The sequence below is a fragment of the Chelonia mydas genome, chromosome 6, assembly GCF_015237465.2.
Source record: "Chelonia mydas isolate rCheMyd1 chromosome 6, rCheMyd1.pri.v2, whole genome shotgun sequence".
NCBI lineage: Eukaryota > Metazoa > Chordata > Testudines > Cheloniidae > Chelonia > Chelonia mydas.
Window position 1 is genome coordinate 1,383,444 of NC_051246.2, and position 23,517 is coordinate 1,406,960.

Sequence of the window (23,517 nt, forward strand, 5' to 3'; positions counted from 1 at the left end):
GCACTTACAATCTGTCAGTCTGTAGTTCATAAACCTGTTTTATATTTTACCTAAAGCAGTGTGTTTTGGTTGAAGTTCTTGGGGAATCTCATCTTAGGTTAACAAGGGTTGTTCATAGAATAGAATCATGGAATATCAGGGTTGGAAGGGAGCTCAGGAGGTCATCTAGTCTAACCCCCTGCTCAAAGCAGGACAAACCCCAACTAAATCATCCCAGCCAGGGCTTTGTCAAGCCAGGCCTTAAAAATCTCTAAGGAAGGAGATTCCACCACCTCCCTCAGTAACCCATTCCTTGTTCTGTCATCTGCCACCACTGAGAACAGCCGAGCTCCATCCTCTTTGGAACCCCCCTTCAGGTAGTTGAAGGCTGCTATCAAATCCCCCCTCACTCTTCTCTTCTGCAGACTAAATAACCCCAGTTCCCTCAGCCTCTCCTCGTAAGTCATGTGCCCCAGCCCCCTAATCATTATCTTTGCCCTCTGCTGGACTCTCTCCAATTTGTCCACATCTCTTCTCTAGTGGGGGGCCCAAAACTGGATGCAATACTCCAGATGTGGCCTCACCAGTGCTGAATAGAGGGGAACAATCACTTCCTTCGATCTGCTGGCAGTGCTCCTACTAATACAGCCCAATATGCTGTTAGTCTTCTTGGCAACAAGGGCACACTGCTGACTCATAGCCAGCTTCTCGTCCACGGTAATCCCCAGGTCCTTTTCTGCAGAACTGCTGACGAGCCATTCGGTCCCCAGCCTGTAGCGGTGCATGGGATTCTTCCATCCTAAGTGCAGGACTCTGCACTTGTCCTTGTTGAACCTCATCAGGTTTCTTTTGGCCCAATCCTCCAATTTGTCTAGGTCATTCTGTATCCTATCCCGACTCTCCAGCATATCTACCTCTCCCCCCAGCTTAGTGTCATCTGGGAACTTGCTGAGGGTACAATCCATCCCATCATCCCGATCATTAATAAAGATGTTGAACAAAACCGGCCCCAGGAACAATCCCTGAGACACTCCGCTTGATACTGGCTGCCAACTAGACATGGAGCCGTTGATGACTACCCCTTGAGCCCAACAATCTAGCCAGTTTTCTATCCACCTTATAGTCCATTGATCCAATCCATACTTCTTTAACTTGCTGGTAAGAATATTGTGGGAGACCATATCAAAAGCTTTCTAAAGTCAAGATATATCAAGTCCACCGCTTTCTCCATATCCACAGAGCCAGTTCTCTTGTCATTGAAGGCAATCAGGTTGGTCAGGCATGACTTGCCCTGGGTGAATCCATGCTGACTGTTCCTGATCACTTTCCTCTCCTCCAAGTGCTTCCTTGAGGACCTGCCCCATGATTTTTCCAGGGACAGAGGTGAGGCTGACTGGCCTGTACTTCCCCAGATTCTCCTTCTTCCCTTTTTTAAAGATGAGCACGATATTTGCCTTTTTCCAATAGTCCAATTTGTGCCCTGGAACAACCATTTACAAATGTGGTAGGTACCTGCAGTAAACTGGCAACAGAGGTGCAAATCTCTGGCCACTTTCCTTTGGAAGACAAGTAGCCTTAATTCAGTTTACCTTAATTCACTTCTAAACTGAAAAACTGCATCTCAGCCCTGGTCTACACTAGGAGTTTAGGTCGAATTTAGCAGCGTTAAATCAGTGTAAACCTGCACCCATCCACACGATGAAGCCCTTTTTTTCGACTTAAAAGACTCTTAAAATCGATTTCCTTACTCTACCCTGGACAAGTGGATTAGCACTTAAATCGGCCTTGCCGGGTCGAATTTGGGGTACTGTGGACACAATTCGACGGTATTGGCCTCCGGGAGCTATCCCAGAGTGCTCCATTGTGACTGCTCAGGACAGCACTCTCAACTCAGATGCACTGGTCAGGTAGACAGGAAAAGGCCTGCGAACTTTTCAATTTCAATTTCCTGTTTGGCCAGGGTGGCAAGCTGCAGGTGACCATGCAGAGCTCATCAGCAGAGGTGAGCATGATGGAGTCCCAGAATCGCAAAAGAGCTCCAGCATGGACCGAACGGGAGGTACGGGATATGATCACTGTATGGGGAGAGGAATCCATGCTATCAGAACTCCGTTCCAGTTTTCGAAATGCCAAAACATTTGTCAAAATCTTCCAGGGCATGAAGGACAGAGGCCATAACAGGGACCTGAAGCAGTGCTGCATGAAACTTAAGGAGCTCAGGCAAGCCTACCAGAAAACCAGAGAGGCGAACGGCCGCTCTGGGTCAGAGCCTCAAACATGCCGCTTCTATGATGAGCTGCATGCCATTTTAGGGGGTTCAGCCAACACTACCCCAGCCGTGTTGTTTGACTCCTTCAATGGAGATGGAGGCAACACGGAAGCAGGTTTTGGGGATGAGGAAGATGAGGAGGAGGAGGTTGTAGATAGCTCACAGCAAGCAAGAGGAGAAACCGGTTTTCCCCACAGCCGGGAACTGTTTCCCACCCTGGACCTGGAGCCAGTACCCCCGGAACCCACCCAAGGCTGCCTCCTGGACCGGCAGGTGGAGAAGGGACCTCCAGTGAGTGTACCTTTTAAAATACTATATATGGTTTAAAAGCAAGCATGTGTAATGATTAATTTGCCCTGGCATTTGCGGCTCTCCTGGATGGACTCCCAAAGCCTTTGCAAAAGGTTTCTAGGGAGGGCAGCCTTATTCCATCCACCATGGTAGGACACTTTACCACTCCAGGCCAGTAGCACGTACTCAGAAATCATTGTATAACAAAGCATTGCAGTGTTTGTTTGCTGGCATTAAAACAACGTCCGTTCTTTATCTCTCTGTGTTATCCTCAGGAGAGTGATATCATTCATGGTCACCTGGTTGAAATAGGGTGCTTTTCTTCAGGGAACACTCAGAGGTGCCCGTTCCTGCTGGGCTCTTTGCCTGTGGCTGAAGAGAAATGTTCCCCGCTGTTAGCCACGGGGAGGGGGGAGGCAAAATGTGACCTTGTAACAAAAGCACATGTGCTATGTATGTAATGTTAACAGCAAGGTTTACCGTGAAAGAGTGTACCCATTGTTCTATCAAATGTGTCTTTTTAAATATCACTGTCCCTTTTTTTTCTCCATCAGCTGCATGTGTTTCAATGATCACAGGATCTTCTCCTTCCCAGAGGCTAGTGAAGATTAGAAAGAGAAAAAAATGCACTCGTGATGAAATGTTCTCTGAGCTCATGTTGTACGCCCACACTGACAGAGCACAGACGAATGCTTGGAGGCAAATAATGTCAGAGTGCAGGAAAGCACAAAATCACCGGGAGGAGAGGTGGCGGGCTGAAGAGAGTAAGTGGTGGGCTGAAGACAGAACTGAAGCTCAAATGTGGTGGCAGCGTGATGAGAGGAGGCAGGATTCAATGCTGAGGCTGCTGGAGGATCAAACCAACATGCTCCAGTGTATGGTTGAGCTGCAGCAAAGGCAGCTGGAGCACAGACCGCCGCTACAGCCCCTGTCTAACCAACCACCCTCCTCCCCAAGTTCCATAGCCTCCTCACCCAGATGCCCAAGAACACTGTGGGGGGGCTCCAGCCAACCAGCCACTCCACCACAGAGGATTGCCCAAGCAACAGAAGGCTGGCATTCAATAAGTTTTAAAGTTGTAAACTTTTAAAGTGCTGTGTGGCCTTGTCCTTCCCTCCTCCACCAACCCTCCTGGTGCTTCTCTCCTCCCCCACCCCTCTTGGGCTACCTTGGTAGTTATCCCCCTATTTGTGTGATGAATGAATAAAAAATGTATGAATGGAAAGCAACAATGACTTTATTGCCTCTGCAAGCGGTGATCGAAGGGAGGAGGGGAGGGTATTTACCTTACAGGGAAGAAGAGTGAACCAAGGGGCGGGGGGTTTCATGAAGGAGAAACAAACAGAACTTTCACACCGTAGCCTGTCCAGTCATGAAACTGGTTTTCAAAGCTTCTCTGATGCGCACCGCACCCTCCTGTGCTCTTCTAACCGCCCTGGTGTCTGGCTCTGCGAAACCAGCAGCCAGGCGATTTGCCTCAACCTCCCACCCCGCCATAAACATCTCCCCCTTACTCTCACAGATATTGTGAAGCGCACAGCAAGCAGTAATAACAGTGGGAATATTGGTTTCGCTGAGGTCTAAGTGAGTCAGTAAACTGCACCAGCGCACTTTTAAACGTCCAAATGCACATTCTACCACCATTCTGCACTTGCTCAGCCTGTAATTGAACAGCTCCTGACTATTTTCCAGGCTGCCTGTGTACGGCTTCACGAGTCATGGCATTAAGGGGTAGGCTGGGTCCCCAAGGATAACTGTAGGCATTTCAACATCCCCAATGGTTATTTTCTGGTCTGGGAAGAAAGTCCCTTCCTGCAGCTTTTGAAACAGACCAGAGTTCCTGAAGATGCAAGCGTCATGTACCTTTCCCGGCCATCCCACGTTGATGTTGGTGAAACGTCCCCTGTGATCCACCAGAGCTTGCAGCACTATTGAAAAGTACCCTTGCGGTTTATGTACTCGCCAGCTTGGTGCTCCGGTGCCAAGATAGGGATATGGGTTCAGTCTATGGCCCCCCCACAGTTAGGGAATCCCATTGCAGCAAAGCCATCCACTATGACCTGCACATTTCCCAGGGTCACTACCCTTGATATCAGCAGATCTTTGATTGCATGGGCTACTTGCATCACAGCAGCCTCCACAGTAGATTTACCCACTCCAAATTGATTCCAGACTGACCGGTAGCTGTCTGGCGTTGCAAGCTTCCACAGGGCTATTGCCACTCGCTTCTCAACTGTGGGGGCTGCTCTCATCTTGGTATTCATGCGCTTCAGGGCAGGGGAAAGCAAGTCACAAAGTTCCATGGAAGTGCCCTTATGCATGCGAAAGTTTCGCAGCCACTGGGAACCATCCCAGACCTGCAACACTATGCAGTCGCACCAGTCTGTGCTTGTCTCCCGGGCCCAGAATCAGCATTCCAAGGCATGGACCTGCCCCATTAGCACCATGATGTCCACATTAGCAGGGCCCATGCTTTGAGAGAAGTCTGTGTCCATGCCCTCATCACTCACATCATCGTGCTGACGTCGCCTACTCGCCCGGTATGGCTCTGCCAGGTTCCAGTGCTGCATATACTGCTGGATAATGCGTGTAGTGTTTAATGTGCTCCTAATTGCCAAAGTGAGCTGAGCGGGCTCCATGCTTGCCGTGGTATGGCGTAAGCACAGAAAAAAGGCGCGGAACGATTGTCTGCCGTTGCTCGGACGGAGGGAGGGGCGACTGATGACATGGCTTACAGGGAATTAAAATCAACAAAGGGGGTGGCTTTACATCAAGGAGTATTTCAGGCTGGACTTCAGGGAGGGATGGAGGGAGCGAATGAGTACAAAACAAATCTGGTCTATTTCTTGTTTTGATCCACTCCATCTATCTTTTACGTCTTTGGCTGGCAGCAGACGGTGCAGAAGGACTGCAAGCCATCCACATGTCTTGGCTGCTCGGCACAAGATGGTACAATAGGATTGCTAGCCGTCCATATTGCCTGCCTGCTCACCAAAAGATGGTAGAATAGGACTGGCTGCAGGACTAAAGAGAGTGACCTGGTCGAGTCACTTCTAATGTAGTCCCTGCACTCATGTCTGCCCAGGTGCTCCTGGCCGACGTGGCCAGGAGCACCTCGGACACGACAATGACGGCTACCAGTCCTATTGTACCGTCTGCTGCCACAAGGCAATGGGTTGCTGCTGCTGTGTAGCAATGCAGTCCCACGTCTGCCAGCACCCAAGAGACATACAGTGACCGTGAGCTGAGCGGGCTCCATGCTTGCCGTGGTATGGCGTCTGCACAGGTAACTCATGAAAAAAGGCACGAAACGATTGTCTGCCGTTGCTTTCACTGAGGGAGGGAGGGAGGGAACGGGGGCCTAATGACATGTACCCAGAACCACCCGCGACAATGTTTTTTGCCCCATCAGGCATTGGGATCTCAACCCAGAATTCCAATGGGCAGCAGAGACTGCGGGAACTGTGGGATAGCTACCCACAGTGAAACACTCCGGAAGTCAACACTAGCCTCGGTACGGTGGAAGCACTCCGCCGAGTTAATGCACTTAATGCACTTAAAGCATTTTGTGTGGGGACACACACAAATCGACTATCTAAAAACGATTTCTAAAAAAGCGACTTCTCTAAATTCGACCTAATTTCGTAGTGTAGACATACCCTCAGCGCCAGACAAGGGATCCCTGTGTAAACAGCCCCTGCACTCCTCCCCACAGGGGCTGTATCTGAATGCTGGGCAAAGGGTCCCTGTGTAAACAGCCCTTGCGCTCCATCCCAGAGAGGTCGCAGCTCAGCGCCGGATGAGGGACCCCTGTTTAAACAGGGCAGTATGAACATGCATGTTGATGAGCCAACTCAGTAAAGCAGCAAGTAAAATATTAACCAGCACTCGCTCCGAGACCACCCCCAGGCTCCAGCCCGGCTTCTGGCCCTCGAACACCTCTCAGTAGTGCTGCCCCCAGCACTGAAGCTCTGATGGGCCAGCCCACTTTTCTCCACTCTGAATCGCTGCGGGTTCGTGACTCTCAGACATGTCACCTCCTTGCCATCCTTTGAGATCTCCAGTTCGGGGTGAGCCGTGCTGGGGTCCAGGGTCAAACCCTCCTTTACTCCTCAATGCAGAGGGATGGGTGAGGGGGAGGGTTGATTCCATCTCATGTCTCATGTCATGAGTCATTGTCCCCTCACAGCCATTGCTGACCCCAATGCTCCACCCCAGAGGTGGTTGCATCTCAGCTCTGGGTGAGGGATCCCTGTACAAACACCACCCAGGCCCCACCCTAGGAGTGTCCGTGTCTCTCAGCGCTGGGCCAGGGGTCCCCATATAAACAGCCCCTGCACCTCAACCCAGCGGGGCCACATTATCAGTGCCCGGTGTCGGGTCCCTGTGCAAACAGCGCCCGCTCCCCACCCCAGCAGTGACTGCATCTCAGCACCTGGCGAGGGGTCCCTGTGTGAGGAAGTGAAGATGGGAGCGGTGACCTCCTTTAGCAGGGCCAAAGCTCTCCAGGGAGGGCTCGCTCAGCGTGTTGTTCTCCTGCTCCGGTTTCTCCAGGTCACCCCGCATTCCCCTGCACTCATCGACCAGATGAGGAAATCGCTTCTCCTTCCTGCTCAGGGCTTTCTCCCATGGCCGCGGCGCACTGGGTGAGCACAAGGTCGCTCTCTGTGATCAGCCTGGGGCAGTTCATGAACTCCAGCTTCTTCCTCACTGTCGCATTCTCCTCCCATAGAGCTTGGTTCTCTCCTCTGTCTGCTCCTTCATCACCCGCGGCTCCTCGATCCCCCCGGCCTCCTGGGCCACCTCCTCCATCCTCAGCCATCTGGTGATGTTCTCCAGGACTTGCATGGCACCCGCCAAGGTGGGAGGGGTCCCCTCCACGCTCGTCTCTTTTCGCTGGGGCTGGGCTGGAGACTGGCTGCGCTTCCTCCTCTAGCACCTGCCCCCAAGCCCCCTGCCCGGCCGTCGCTCCAGCTCAGCTGCTCCAGCATGTCCTGCTGATAGGTGGCAAGGGGAGAGGAGCCTCCACCGCCTCCTGCCCACCCCTCCTTCCACCCACCCTCCCCCAAAACAGGAAGCACACAGGATACAGCAAGTCGCATCCATAACGGAGAGCTGGGAATAGAGCCCAGGAGTCTTGGCTCCCACCATCCCCCCCGTTCTAACCACTAGACTCCACTTCCCTCCCAGAGCCAGGGATAGCACCCAGGAGTCTCAAGTCCAGTGCCCTAACCCTCTAGCCTTTACTAAATTTCTGGCAGTAGGAAAGGGAAGGACAGATGGTGGCTGTTGTGAGGGGCAAGGGGGAAGGAAGAGGATATATTTAGGTATAGATTGTAACCTCTTTCGGTCAGGGCCATCTCTTATATGCATCTGTGCAGCGTCCGGCACATTGGGGGCCCAGATTTCCGTCAGGGTCTGTGTAGCGCCCGGCACCGTGGGCTCTCTGATCTGGGTCAGCCCGTCTGAGTCATTCCCAGCACGGTTTTCAGTGAGGCCTTAGGTTCCACTAGAATGCAAAGAAGAAACAATAGCAGAGAGAGACGGATAGAAAAAGAGAAGCAGTTGGAGATGGAGAGATATTGATTGACCAAGTAGGGGGCCCTGGCTCGTGCCCCCAGTCAGGGAATCCCCCTGGCCTGCAGGATCCTCAGCTGCAATTTGGGGTGGCTTGGAGCAGTGGAAGCTTTCTGGATGAATGAGAAGAGGAATTGGAAGTGGAGAAGAAGGAGGGTGTAATTACAGCAGGGAGCCCAAATCTGGCCCACACTCCGGTAATCAGTAGGGACCCTGCAGCAGGGATGTGGAGAGACATCAGGGTGCGGGGGGCTGAGTGAGGGATTGGGCCCATCTCTCAGGGTCCCCTGGTGGGTAGCGGTGGGGTGGAGTACAGGGAGGAGCCCAGGACTAACAAAAGCCCATTTGGGACTTTTCCAAGGCGATTTAGGGCTGGCGTTTCACCAGAACTGGCAGGCTGAGTATGTGATTTTCTCGAAATGGGAGTGAAAGCAGGGGAACTTTTCCAGATATTTACAGTCTGTTACTGGCACAGAGAGCGCAGTGATAAAGTTTGTGGACTACACCAAGCTGGGTGGAGTTGCAAGTGCTTTGGAGGATAGGAGGAAAATTCAAAATGATCTGGACAAACTGGAGAAATGGTCTGAAGCCAAAAGGATGAAATTAAAAAAGGACAAATGCAAAGTCCCCCACTTCGGAAGGAACAATCCGTTGCTCGCATACAAAGCGGGCAATGACTGCCTAGGAAGGAGAACTGCGGACAGGGATCTGGGGGTCACAGTGGATCACAAGCTAAATATGAGTCAACAGGGTAACGCTGTTGCAAAAAAAGCAAACATCCTTCTGGGCTGTGTCAGCAGGAGTGTTGTAAGCAGGACAGGAGAAGTGATTCTTCCGCTCTGCTCCACACTGATTAGGCCTCAACTGGAGTATTGTGTCCAGTTCTGGGCGCCACATTTCAGGAAGGATGTGGACAAATCAGAGAAAGTCCCGAAAAGAGCAACAATGATTAAAGGTCTAGAAAACATGACCTGTGAGGGAAGATTGAAAACACTGGGCTTGTTTACTCTGGAGAAGAGAAGACTGAGAGGGGAATGTGAGAACAGTTTTCAAGTACATAAAAGTTTGTTACAAGGAGGATGGAGAAAAATTGTTCTCCTTAACCTCTCAGGATAGGACAAGAAGCAATGGGCTTACATTGCAGCAAGGGCGGTTTAGGTTGGACCTTAGGAAAAACTTCCTACCTATCCAGGTGGTTAAGCACTGGAATCAATTGCCCAGGGAGGTTGTGGAATCTCCATCATTGGGGATTTTTAAAAGCAGGTTGGACAAACACCTGTCAGGGATGGTCTAGAGAATACTTAGTTCTACTTTGAGGGCAGGGGACTGGACTAGATGACCTCACGAGGTCCCTTCCAGTTCTCTGATTCTCCTTGCAGCCCTCCCCCTTTCTGATCTGTGCTTCTCTTCTTTATCATCACCACACAGCTCCTCCCGCGCTGAAATTCACCCTCACTTGAGCCTGGCCCACCCTCCAGGAGCAGCCAGTGTGATGATCAGGGTCCAGACACCCCAGGGTAATTTAAAAGTGTCTCAAGGAAGTCTCTTATGAAAGCTGGTGACACACTGGTGATTAATTGTCATGGAGTCCCCGGGCGATGCTCTGGAACTGCTCCCTACGAAGCCAGTCAGGACTCTGGGGGAGTCTCCTCTCTGGGAGCAGACTGTCTGCAGGACACACAGCTCACACAGCTTCCACCTTCCTGGGTCTGACCTCGGAGCCTTCAGCCTCCTCTGCCCCTCTGTGCGCTTCCCACAGCCAGTCCGCCCAGGCGGGGTCCTGGGGAAGCCAGGGGGTCCTGCACCCCAACTCCGCAGTCAGACGTGACCCTCAGCCAGCCAGTAAAACAGAAGGTTTATTAGACAACAGGAACATGGTCTAACACAGAGCTTGGTGCAGAGGACAAGACCTCTCAGCTAGGTCCATTCTGGGGGCAGTGAGCCAGACAACCATGTCTGCACTTCACTCCTCGTCCCCAGCCAGACCCAAACTGACTCCCGCTCCAGCCCCCACTTCTCTGGCTTTGTCCTTTCCCGGACCAGGAGGTCACTGGATTCCTTTGTTCTCCAACCCTTTAGCTCTCACTTTGCAGGGGGGAAGGGTTCAGGCCATCAGTGGCCAGGAAACAGGGTGTCTGCCATTCTCTGTGTCCAGACCCCTGCCCTCTAGGGCTCTGCAATGATCATACACCCTTATCCCACCACCTAGAAACTTAAGATCTGCATAGGGGAAACTGAGGCACCCCCACAATATTCAGAGGAAACATTAAGAACAGTCCCACTCCATCACATTAATATCACAGTGAAAAGTCTGTATTTATACTACAGGAAGAATTATGGATACTCACTGATATGCTTTAAAGTGTATGTTGAAAGACAGGGAGAAACAGGTCTCTCTCAGACAAGAGGGAAGGCAGTTTTCTACCTGTCTCCAAAGTACATAAAAATATGGAAGCCCTGTTTACATAGGAATCAGTAGCGGGGTGGGAAGTCAACAGGAAGGGGAGAACAGGAGGGGATCATCCTGACTCTGGGGACAAAACAATGAGTTTTGGGAAACATAAGCAGAAGCAGAAAAACTTTTTGGCATCTGTTACTGAGGGACCATGAGGTACAACACCCTGCAAGCCAATGAAGGTTGGGTCCCCTGGTCTGGAGCACTAGAGATGCTGATACCTTTGTGTAAGTTAGGAAATTGCTTAGGCCAAGATTGTAACTTGCTAGAATTCAGTTTTAGTCACTCGCAAGTGTGTCTTGTTTTGTTTGTAACCAGACCCAGCAAGCTGGGTTGTCAAAGAAGTATCCGAGACACAGCAGAGAACATCAGTCTTTGTTGGCTGTGGCCATGCACGTTGCTCCATCCACAGAGCAGGAAATTTGCCAGGTTGGTCAAGAGCTGCACTGAGACCACTCAAGTGAGCTCTTCTTTGGGAAGCTGTCTCGCCTCGTTCCATCAGACATGGGGGGATATCGCCACCAACAAACGGGTGCTAGATGTCGTCACCCACGGCTAGATCATCCAGTTCATCTCGATCCCCCTTCATCCCTCTTCAGGGGCCCTTCTCCGAGGAGCCTTTTACAAACAGAAATGGCCTCGCTGCTCCAGCTGGGAGCCATGGAGGAGCTGGCTCAGGAAATCAGAGGAAGGGGTTTCTACCCCTAGTGTCTCCTCATCCCGAAGAAGAACGTGGCGGGGTGGGGGGCCTTCAAGCCATCCTAGACCTGAGATGACACAACCAATACATGCACTGCCTCAGGTTCAGGATGGAAAGGTTTGCCTTCACCAGTCCGTCTCTCTCCAGGCTGGATCGTGGCTCTCGACTGGCAGACGCCTGCTTTCCTATCCGCCATCCACCCGGCCCACAGCAAGTATCAGATTCACGGGGCCGCATGAGCAGCCAGCCATCCAAGTACAGGTAGAAGTGAAGTCCCAGCTTCCTTAGATGCGCTGCCACCAGGCACTTCGTGAACACCCCTGCTGCCGCGGAGAGTCCATAGGGCACTAACCTGTACCTGTAATGGCTGAGCTCCCCTGTGGGTCTTCCTAGTTGCCTTCACGCTGGCATGCAGAGTCAGTGAGATCCAGGCCCTCACGGCTGGGTTGCTCTACACGTCATCCCACAGGGACAAGGTGGTGATGAGACCGACTCATCTCCCAGGTGGTCTAAGGATTCCCCTTGAATTCTTCCCAGAGCCGCACCATTCTCCGGGGGAAAGAAGCTTCACACTCCAGATGTCTCCAGAACCTGCTCTACCACCCAGACAGTGCGACAGATATTGCAACCCCAGGCCGTATCTTGGAGAACCACGCTATGAAATCTATGAGTGGTTTGTATGATTATCTTCTGCTCCATGGGGGAGCATAACGGCTCCTCCAGCAACTAACAAGAGTGTGGGGTGGTGATTACCCCTAGGATTGTTAACAGCTCCAGAGAGCCACCACCCACTGGAGAGGCTTGTATGGGCTGGCTCAGGCTAGGTTTTCCAGAGACTGAAGGCTTTTGTTATACAAGGCTGAGTTTATCTAGCCTCGCGGCCTCTTTCTGATCCAGCAAAGGGACAGGACTTTTGGTCCAACGGGCCAGAGTAGTCCAAGGAAGGGTTGGGATTTTAGCCTCCCTGATGGGGGATTTCCGGTACATTCAGTGTGCCTGTAAATCCATTTCTTGTCTCCATGTTTTCTCTGGAGACTTTTATCTTGAATAAGTGAGCTTGCTTTGGAGACACCGTTTGGGTCATTGGTAAATCACTTGTCATGTCTGTGGATAGTAAGCACGGCACAGGTGCTGGCCTCATGGCAGACCGGCTGCTGGGGATATCCCAGTGAACTAGAGGGGGCTACAGCCAAAAACCTCCGGTCAGACGGGAGTGGGTCACGGGCCCCTGCCCAGAGAGAGGTGACAGCTGAGGCCTGAGACCCAAAAAGGCATTTCTACAGCAGGCCACGCAGCGGTTACCCTGAGACTGTGCCAGACAGGACCCAGCTCTTCAGACTTTCTCCTCACCTCCTTTCACCCCAGAGATGCTCCAAGGGGATTGCTTGGCATGTCTCCAACTGTGACAGCTGTACGCTAAGTGACTGTTCCTTTTGGTTTTCAGCTCAGAAATTTCAGTTTAGATTTTTTTTCCCCAAAATGTCAAAATATTCCACAGAAAAAATCCCCCGGTTTCTGACCAGCTCCATCAAAAATACTTTTACCTGCCTAATGCTTTGGAAAATTCTGGCCTTAAGTTTTCCCCTCTTTAGAGTCTAGAGGGAAGAACAAGGCTGGGGCAAGAAGGAAAACTTAAAGGGGGATTTTTATGGGCAGGGTAGAATTAGTAAAAGTGAAAGTGACACCGGGGAAGAGTTAGCAGCTGGTTACACTAGCCACACTGCGAGATAACAACGTGACTTGAGGCAGAGGGGTGGCTCGTTCTGTGATAGCCAATGGCATTGCAGGGACCTGCATGCTGTACAGCACTCCTGCGCTCTTATTGGCTGGGATGGTATAATTCCAGTCGGTATAATTACAGACCGATGGAATATCTACACCGGTGCAAGCCTCAGCCCTTCAGATCTTCCCTCGGCCCTCGGGCTGCGAGTGCCTGGCTCTCGGCGGGTAAGTCAGTCCTGCTCCATGGGGTTACCAGTCGCTAGATGGGGGGAAGGATAGCTTGGTGGTTTGAGCGTTGGGCTCCTAAACCCAGGGTTGTGAGTTTAATCCTTGAGGGGGCCATTGAGGGATCAGGGCAAAAATTGGGGATTGGTCCTGCTTTGAGCAGGGGGTTGGACTAGATACCTCCTGAGGTCCCTTCCAACCCTGAGATTCTATGATTCTATGAGAAAACGGGCCGTGAGGGAGCAGCGTTGGCTAGTGACTAGGGCAGGAATGAAAGATCTTGGGTTTTTCTTGGCTTTGACTTTAACTGGCTGGGGGAGTTTGGGCAAGTCGCCCTTGGGCCGGGGGGCTGCTGGAAGAAAAGTTTGCCCTCGCGTCTGATGAGTGAACTTGGGCTGAACCTCGCCCCCTCCCTGTGCCCCCAGGCAGCCGAGGGCACCCAGCCACGGCCACAGGTAAGTGGGGCTTCCCTAGGAGGGGAGCCGTCCCTTCCCCGCTCCCTCCCCTTGTCTGGATTCATCCTGAAGGAGGGGTTTTCCCTCCCAGAGAGGAAGTTTCATCTCCCCCCCTACACACACACTCTGGTCAGCATCCCCTCCTCCCCGCATCAGGACGGATTGATTCCCTTCCCCTGGATCCACCCCCCGCACCCCCCCGCTCCCTGGGAATTCACATCTAGCCCAGTCCCCTGGATCAGCTTCCAGCCAGGAGCCTCCTTCCCCGGGCAGTGCTAGGCAGGCAGGCAGCAGCCCAGCCGGCAGGCGCGGAAAGGGAAAGAGAAATGTAAGCGGGGGAATAGTCCCGCTCTTGTGGGGAACTTTCCTGGCTTCTGCACTACCCCGGTGAAGTGGGCCAGCGAAAGGATATGAGTCCTCGCTCCCACTTCCTTTACCCAGTGGCCTCCTTGCCCTTGAGGACTCGCCTTCCACTCTCCTGCCTGGCAGAGTCCTCGTAACCCCGACAAGGCTGGGCCCGGGATTCCTGCGGGGCTCGACCCCCAACCCTGCTGCGGTCACCTAGGACAGGGGCTAGGGTGTCCCCACTCCGGGGCACTCTCTCTGCACTGGGCACTTCTCCTACCCACTGACCATTACATACAAGTTAAAGCAAATGCAAGTTATTTCATCAACAATTAATCTTAAAGAGGATAAGGGAAAATGGGAAAGGTTAAAGGAAACACATCACCCCGCTCTGTGGCAGGGAACATCACAAAGAGTGTCTCTGGAACGTCTGGGCAGTTCACAGTCTGTTTCTGGTAAGTCCCAGGCCCCTTCTCAGGCCCAGGCCCTGCTGCAGGGATGCTGTGGGTTGGACACTTGCTCTGGTGGGGGCCACACGCCCTCAGGCTCTAAGTGGCAGGACCCTTCTGCCCAGTGTCGTCCCCGCCCTGTCAGGGTTAAGATCCAAGCCTGGCCTGCAGAGCCCCTTGGCTGAGGCGTCTCCCTGTGCTGGGCCCGCTGCCCCGGGTCCCCCTCGCTCTCCCCAGCTGGTCACCGCACCCAGCTCCAGACCGCTCCAGCCCCAGCTCCACCACTCGGTCTCTGCTGCTCTGCCTCCAGCTCCCTGGGCTGCTTCTCTGGCCCCTCTGGCTCTGGTTGCTGCAGCTCTGCTCCCAGGGCAAGTCTGCTCTCTCTGGGCTGTGCCTCTGGTCCCTCTGGATCTGGCTCCCCAGCTCTGCTCCCCAGCTCAGCTCGGGCCCCTGCTTTCTCCTTAGCTCAGCCCCACTCTGTCTGACCCAGGCAAATCCAGCTCACCCATAGGACGGGACCTCCCTGGCCTCCTGACTCCCTGATTAGCCTGCCCGCCCTGTCAATCAGGCTGACCTGGAGCATTGTGCCTCTCCCCATTGCTCCTGGGGGCTGTCAGGCTCAGGGTCCTGATTCCCCATCAACCCTTCCCCCTTTTTAGTACTGGGAGCTAGCAACTAAAACTCCCCCTCTGAATGTTAGTAAGGGGGCAACAGTCCCCTGACATAAAGGAAAGAAATGAAGCAGGAAGCCGCCTTTTAAAGCTTTCCTTTCGCTGATTGCAAACCCGGGAGCCAGTCACACTCTCCGGCAGGACATTAAAGACAAACCAACCCCCCCCAAAAAGGCAGAAGCCCGAAGCCACCCAGCCCGGGAAAGCCCCCAAACTAGCAACGTGCTGCTTAAGGAAATGAAATGGCGATTACACACAGACAGAAGCCAGTCTGTGCTTGTTCCCCCCTCGCCTTTGGCCATGTCCCACCAGCTGCTCCCCTCCCACAAATGTTGCAGCGTGTGTGAGAGTCCGCGAGCTTCAAAGTGGGGGGTTTGTTGGGGGGTGCAGCCCTGGGGACTGGGAGGAGCTGGACACCTGCTGGGCTGGCGGCTGGGGGGAGAGGATGGGCACCTCCCCAAACTGACAGAGGCCCCCCAAACACAGACACCTTGCCCTAAAGGCAGGAAGGGGCAGAATGGAGAAAGCAGTGGGTGGGAGGCATTGGGGGTGCAGGGGACAGTCAGAGAGCCAAGAGGTAATGATTAAATCCATCAGGGATTAACGTGGATGTGTGTTTTCTAGGAATAAAGCAGAAGCAACAACATCCCCAAATCCGCTTAGTTCTTGTCAGTCAAATTGCCTGGATCAACTGGAGACGAGCCTCGGAACTTGAAGTTGGCGATGGCTGCCCCGGTAGGTAGATTTTTCCTCTTTTTGCTCTAAGGATCGCGGCATAAATATCCTCCCCCCTGCGCCCCACTCACCCACTTCTTTTTTTAAAGTTGTAATTTGATCTCTGGTCAGCGTGAAGGGTGATACTAACTCAAGTGAATCAGGAAGAATAAATTGAATTAGCAGTTCAAAAGACATGCATAGTCTGGGGTCACGTGCCCCTCAGGCTGGAGAATAGAAAAGCACGTCAGAGAAGTAGCGTAACTCTAGTCGACGTAGCTTAGATCTACTTGCCGTGCTTTCCACACCGCGCTGGGCTGACGGGAGAAACTCTCCCATTTACTCCCCTTACTCATCTCGTCCCAGTGGGGTACCAGAGTTGACATCCGAGGGATCAGTGGTCAATTTTGCGAGTCTTCACTAGAGGAAACTCCTGTGACCTCCTGAATAGCACTGGCCAGAGAACGTCCCTGAACTAATCCCTGTCTTTGAACAGATCTTTGGGAGAAACATCCCATCTAGATTTAAAAGTTGCCCATCATGGAGAAGCGCCCTGCTTCTTCCCCTCTGTCCTTTATCCTCTCCCTCCTCTTCTTTACCTAGCTCCTCTCTCTGAAGTCAAGGAAGTGAATTTGGGAGCCTAAAGAAGGTAAAATGAAGCCACTGCTCCATCAGTCAAATTCTGAGGGAAAGTGGCAAATGGTGACCAAGAGCACCCAGAGCTAAGACCTGAACCCTCACAAAAGTGGGACTCACACCCATATGGAAGTCTCCTCATAGGTTTTCAAGGGTCAAGTCTTTTAAAATCCCCCCTCCTGCTTTGAAGCCAGGCTGGCTTAGCCAGTGAGTACGCATGTCAAATCTGCGAGGAATGGATTGCTTTTGGATTCACATCTCCAAATAGCCATCCACCTCAAGTGTTGTGTTTCCTTTGCGGAGAAACTCTATTTTTTTTCCCACTGCATGCATCCGATGAAGTGAGCTGTAGCTCATGAAAGCTTATGCTCAAATAAATGTGTTAGTCTCTAAGGTGCCACAAGTCCTCCTATATGGATACAGATTAACACGGCCGCTGCTCTGAAATCTATCAAACAACAGTATGAAGCCAGCGCATTTGCAATGACATTTGAAGACAAAACACTCTGTGCATGCGGGTAAGTCAGTAGAATGTTTTCCAAGAAAGCTTTCCGAGTTCCAATCTTTCCAGCTTAAAATGAAGAAAGCTTCAACTCTTTTTACAAAAGCACTCAAAGCTTTGTATGCCGTCTCCCATCTTGTAGCAAAACCCAAGAATCTGTACGCAATTGCAGAACATCTAATTCTGCCTGTCACTGTGGGGCTTGCAGAAAACTCTCAGGAAAGTGCCCTTACCTAGTGAGACCGTGCATCATAGAAGTGAAGAAATGGCTGAGGACATTGTCTCTCAGCTTGTAGAGAAACTTAAGCATTTGCCCTTCAGCTTGATGAGCCCCCGGATATTAGTGGAGAAGCTCCGCTGATTGCCACGGATATCAACGAGCACATCCTGTTTTGTAAAAGTATAAAGGCAAACTCAACCGCAGAGGCCATTTTTAAACTAATTCAGTTTTCTTTCTTCTGAACATGATTTGAGTTGGAATTTATGCAAATTTGTCTGCATTGATGGGGCTGCTGCAGTGACCGGGAGAGTGAACGGACCTGTAGCTAGGATCAGCAAAGAAAATCCTTACAGTGCACCCACTGCAAGGATCATACATGGAAGATGAGTTCTGAGCTTCCAGAAGTTTTGAATGATTCTGTCAAAATTGCCTGCTGCATCAATCCAGGCCACGCCATGCTCACCTGTTTCACATTCTTTGCAAAGAGATCGGGTCAGAACCTCAGCAACTGGTGCTTCACACAGAGGTTTGCTGGCCGTCAAGAGGGAACGTACTTGACAGATTGTTTGAATCATGCACAGAAGCTCACCTTTCTTTCTGATCATTCATCCCCTCTTGCCTCTGGTGTTTGACAGCACTGTGTGCTTAGCTCAACTCGCCGAGCTCACCGATATATTTAGCAGGCTGAATGACCTAAATTTGTCCATGCAAGGCCGTCACACTAACATTCTGAATCTCTATGACCAAGTGAATGCTTTTATCAAGAAAACTGAATTCTGCAAGTCCAAATATGGAGACAAAGACTTTACCTGTTTTCCACTGCTTCATGCATATGTCACTGATGTTGACATAGGGGAAAATGAGCAGAGGAAAATTAAAGAAATAAAAGTAGATCATTTTTTTGGCCCACTTGACATCTGAGTTCAAGTCATATTTACGCAACATTCAACGCAGCTCCGCTCAACCCGACTGGATAGGAAACCCATTCCTTTTCTCGGATGTGAGCAGCACCTCTCTGCCAGTCAGCAAGGAGCTTCTTGAGCTGTCCTCAGGCTGTGGTCTGCAAAGGAAGTTTAATGACTCCACGCTAACTCAGTTCCGGTGTTTAGTGCAGAAAGAGTACGCTCACCTTGGGAACCTTGGGCTCAGAAGTGAAAAACAGGCTTACGTAAGTACAACATTTATATTCCAATCGATGTATTTTATAATTATATGGCAAAAATGAGAAAGTCAGCCATTTCTCAGTAACGGGGTGCTGTGACACTTTTGTATTTTTATGTCTGATTTTGTCAGAAAGTAGTTTTTAAATGAGGTGAAATTTGGCAGTCGGCAAGACAAATCAGCCTCCTGAAAGGGGTCCAGTAGTCTGGAACGATTGAGAACCACTGATCTGGGTGCCTTCATGTGAACAGAGGACCATCAAGGTTTAACGAGCCTCCTGTGTCACCATGCCTTGGAATTTCCCTCTGAGATGGAGGTAGAAGGACAGTAGGGAAGGCACAGACTAGGCTTACAATCAAAATGGAGATGGTAGCTGGATACATGCACACAGGGAGCTCCAAACGTCAGTCCAAACTCATGAACTATTCATAGGTTCCCCAAATCATCACAGTCCCCCCTTCTCCCTTTGCCCACATGCCCTTGCCCATAGCTCTGGCTCATTTGAAGGTCCAGATACTGAAGTTTAGATAAAGCCCCGGTGCAACTTGATCACAGTTGGAACCTGACTTAGTACATGAAGATGGTGAAAGATCCTCATCTCTACCATATGCTGTGTAAAGAACCAGACGTCTCGGAGTCATCTCCTGCTTTCCGAGCTCCAGGACCGTTTCCGCTGTTCCTTCGCTCGCTGAACTGATTCCTGATATTCTTCAATTCCCTGTTGACAAGGAAACGAGGCAGAACCACTCGATCCTATTTTCCTTTAGCCACAAATTCAATACGCCCAAGATCAACTTCCCTTCCTCGCTGGGAATAGGCTGTCCTGGTCTGAGCCCCTTTAGACCAGTCTAGGCATCCATAGTTAACACATCACAACTTTTGTGCCTAGAGAGGAGCACAGCAGCAATATGAGCTCGGTCACCTCCCTCCAGCCCTGATTTTACCGAGGCTGTCAGAGCATGCTTTGCTGTGACCTCTCACACCTTTCCCGATGGGGATGGGGGTTCCCTCATTTTGTCATGTTTGCATCGGTGGTGGTTGTAGCTGAAACACCTTAAAACTACTGTAGGACAGAGTACTTTTTGGCCTAGCATAGAACCCAGGAGTCCTGGCTCCCAGGCCCCCTGCTCTAACACAGTAGACCCCACTTCCCTCCCAGAGCCAGAGATAGACTAGAGCATTCGGAGGCAGCATTGCCCAGTGTACAGGGTAATAGACCAGGGCTCAGGACACATGGGGTCTGTTCCCAACTCTGCTACCGACTATTTGTGTCACCTTGGCCAAGTCATTTCCCCTCCCTGGTCCTTTGTTTTCCCTCCCGCTCTTTGTCTGCCATTTCTCCTTGCTGTGAGCTCTTCGGGACAGTGACAGCTTCTCATTGAGTGTCTGGGCAGCACCTGGCACCTGGGAGCCCATGTCGGTGTAGCGCCCAGTGCAACGGGCTGCAGTCTTGGTCAGGAGGTCTGTGCAGGACCTAGTGTGATGGGGCCCCTATCTCAGTCAAGGACGGTCTGTGGAGTGCCAGGGTCCCCGATCTTGCTCGGGGCGGGGGGACGGCAAGGGGTCTGTGAAGTGCCCTGCCTCATGGAGGGCCCCAGTGTTGGTCAGGGTCTTTGTATAAAGCAATGGGGCCTGGAGAGACTCTCAACTGCCCTTCTGCTCTCCCACCAGAGCAATAAAATGTGGCCAAGGAAAAACGCTACCAAGACTGGCCATGAGGACGTCATGGTACCAGGTGAGTGAGGACGACTAGCCAGAGACCAAGCATCTGATCCTGCACAGAGCCAGCCAAGGGGGGAGCAGGGGCAAGAATGGAGGAGCTGGAGGGGAAAGTGGGGGGAGATAGAGAAGAGGAGGAGGGGGAGCTGGGGAACTTGAGGAGGGGGGAGCTAAAGGGGACAGAAGCCAGGCCTCAGCCCCCCCCAACAGGAGGTCACAGCTCCCCCCACCCTTGGAGTGGTGCAGGGGGAAATCTGGGGGGTTAGGCCTATAGGATCACCAGGGGTCTCCCATGGGCTAGTGTGCGCTCCCAGGCTAAGCGGGGTGAGTGTGGGCAATGACTTAGTTTATCCCCTGCCTTTCAGTGCAGTCCTGGCTGTCACTGGGCAGGGGGAGCGGTCCTGCTGAAATGACCCCCCGCTGGCTGGAGCGCTGGGTAGAACAATCCTTAGGGTCTCTCATCCCACCGGTCCCCAAAACACGTCCCAGACCCAGTTAACACAGGTATAACTCTGTGTTAGCAGGAGCGGGGCGCGTAAGACACAGGAGGTAACTGTCCCACTCTACTCGGCACTGGGGAGGCCCCGGCTGGAGAACTGTGTCCAATCCTAGGTGCCGCGCTTAGCAGAGACGTGGGCAAACTGGAGAGAGTTCAGAGGAGAGCAGCAAAACTGATGAGAGATTTAGAAACGCTGACCTGTGAGGCAAAGTTAGAATAACTGGGCATGTTTAGTCCGGAGAGAAGTCGGAGCGGGGACCGGATAACAGTCTTCAGATACGTCACGGGCTGTTATACAGAGGACGGGGATCAATTGTTCTTCATGGCCACAGAAGGCACGACAAGATGTAATGGGCTTAATTGGCATTGAGGGCAATTTAGGTTAGATATTAGGGGAACGTTTCTCACTCTAAGAGCGGTTAAGCTCTGGAACTGGCTTCCAAAGGAGGTCGTGGCATGCCCGTGACCTAAGTTCCCTCTAAGCCACGTGGCCGTGCAGCAGGCTATCTAGGGCCGCACGGGGGGGAGAGATGCCTCTCCCCCGTCCCCGGGCTGCTGCAGTGAGAGAGCGCTGGGGGGAGTCCTCTCTCCTTGGGGCAGCCTTGGGGCAGCCTGCACCCCAAACCCCTCATCTCCGCCCCCCCCAGAGCCCAGCACCACAACCCTCTGCCCCAGCCCTGAGCTCCCTCCTGCACCCTGAACCCCGCATCCCCGGCTCCATCCCAGACCCCACATCCCCAGCCAGAGCCCTCACCCCCCCCGCACCCTGACCCTCTGCCCCAGCCCAGAGCCCCCTCCCATACTCCAAACCCCTCTGCCCCACCCCCACCATCCATCACCTCCATATTGGTGCACCTCTGGGATGGGGCAGCTGTATATACACCCCACTGCCAGCCGCACAGCGCGACATGACTGGGGTGTTGGGACCAGCACCGACTGAAAGGGGAGAGCACCCCTCACTGAGCCCCCTGCCGGGCTCCCTGCAGCACCACACCCCCTGCCGCCCTGCTGAGTCCAATGGCAGAGTCCCTCCCAGTGCTTTCCAGGGAGATCTCCCCTCCAAACCGCGACCCGGCCCACTTCTTCTTAGCATGAGACGGGCTAAACTCACAGCAGGGGTGGGAAATCTGTGGCCCTCCCCAAAAATCAATATCAGGTGATGGCTGTGATGGGAAGAGCCATAAAGCTGCAGAATAATACCCTTCCCCTGACCCCCTCTGCCTTTCCCAGTGGAGAAGGAGGATCTAACCCTGGACCCAGACACGGCCCATCCCGAGCTGGAGATCTCAGCGGACGGGAAGGAGGTGAAATGCGGGAGTTGCAAGAAGAACGTCAGCTGCAGCCCCAGGCAATTCGACACGGCCAACTGCGTGGTGGCCCGGCAGAGCTTCAGCTCCGGGCGGCACTACTGGGAGGTGTTCGTGGGCCAGAAGCCGCGCTGGAACCTGGGCGTCGTCTCGGAGCGAGCGGAGAGACAGGGCAGATTGATCCAGAAGACCTCAGGGTCTGGTGAGGTCTGTGCCGAGGGCTACTGGCTGATCGGCTACGACAAGGAGAAGCCCAGGAAGCCATACTGGGCGTTTCATACCAACCAGATGCCCTTTGAGTGTAGCCCCCACCCTGAGACCATCGGGGTCTATCTCGATTACACGGCCGGGGAAGTGACCTTCTACAACCCCGAGGACCCCGATAATTTGATCCCCCTGTACTCCTTCTACAACGCTGCTTTCAAGAACGCCCCCGTCAAAGCTGCCTTCGAGGATGCCCCCATCTACCCCTTCTTCGACCCCTGCTGGCATGACAATGGGGTCAATGCCCAGCCCCTTAAAATCCTGTGAGTGGCTGATTTACTAGTGGGGGTGGGGACCAAAGCCACCCCAGCCTTGGGGCTACCAGCATATACCGCGGGCTAGCTAGCTTCACGGCACTGTTCTGAGAGCCACACTAACCTCACCCAGTGACCAGGCAAAGCCGGCACGGTTAGCTGAGACAGGCCGGGGGGGTTGGGAAGGGGCAGTGAAAAAGCAGCGAGCTAAGACCATGAGATACTCACTCGCTGCGGTATATTCACCCTCCTTCCCAGAGCTATTGGAGGGGGTTTCCCTTCAGCAACACCCCACCCCCTGCCAAGGCCTTTCCTCCAATGCGTTTGTTGTGAATAGGGTAAAAAATGTTTCTTACTATCACAGTATCTAGGTTACCCCTTCCAGAGCCAGAGAAGGACCCCAGGAGTCTTGGCTCCCAGCCCCTCACCCCTGCTCTAACCACTAGATCCCACTCCCCTCCAGCATTGGGGAGAGAACCCAGGAGTGGATCCAGATTGCACCTGGTGTCGTCATTCTCACCTGACCAAAGTGCCCCTAAAGCGCCATCCAGAGCATAAATGAAGGGACAAGCTCGTGGGGAGGGGTGAATTCTGCTCTCAGACAGGCCGATATATGTCAGGAGTTACCCTATCAGGGACCTCAGGGCTGATTCTGCTCAGTGCAAATGAGGAGTAACTGTTGGACTCCCTACAATGTAAAGCCAGGGTAAAAGCGAGGACAGTGAGATTCGGTTTTGACACTGGATTTGATTTACACTGATCCAGAATGCACTGGCTGCCCTATCCCTTTCTACCACTGTCTGCAATCTGCTGTTGCCTCTCGCTGCTCCAGCCCAGGGCTTGTGCTTCTCTGAGGATTTTATTTTACTTTGCTCAATAAAGAAAAATATTTGCCGTCATTCCCCAGAATCCTGAGTTGTGACTCAGTTTCTCCATCCAGATCCCTGGGAATCTGGAGCCTGCGGAGACCTTTCCTCGGGTTAACCCTTGTGCTGCTGCAGATGTATACTGTGCTGGGGTCCCCCGGGCACAACCTGGAACTGGGGTACCACTTTGCCCTCTTAACTCTCCACCCTGGGCTGTCTCTCACAGTGCTTTGCTAG

The 23,517-nt window shown here is 52.6% G+C and overlaps 1 protein-coding gene across 1 annotated transcript; it reads left to right on the forward strand.

The window, feature by feature from the left end:
• Positions 1-13,054: 13,054 nt before the first annotated feature.
• LOC119566507 (tripartite motif-containing protein 72) lies at positions 13,055-23,313 on the forward strand. Its single transcript, XM_037901464.2, has 4 exons — positions 13,055-13,218; positions 15,763-15,873; positions 20,043-20,106; positions 21,820-23,313. Exons 2-4 carry the CDS (start codon positions 15,862-15,864, stop codon positions 22,425-22,427), a joined length of 684 nt encoding a protein of 227 aa, XP_037757392.1. The 5' UTR covers positions 13,055-13,218; positions 15,763-15,861; the 3' UTR covers positions 22,428-23,313.
• The last annotated feature ends 204 nt before the right edge of the window (positions 23,314-23,517 follow it).

Coding starts and splice junctions, on each gene's coding strand:
- LOC119566507 (XM_037901464.2), top strand. Junction 20,107..21,819: donor TGAGGACGTCATGGTACCAG/GTGAGTGAGGAC, acceptor TGCCTTTCCCAG/TGGAGAAGGAGGATCTAACC.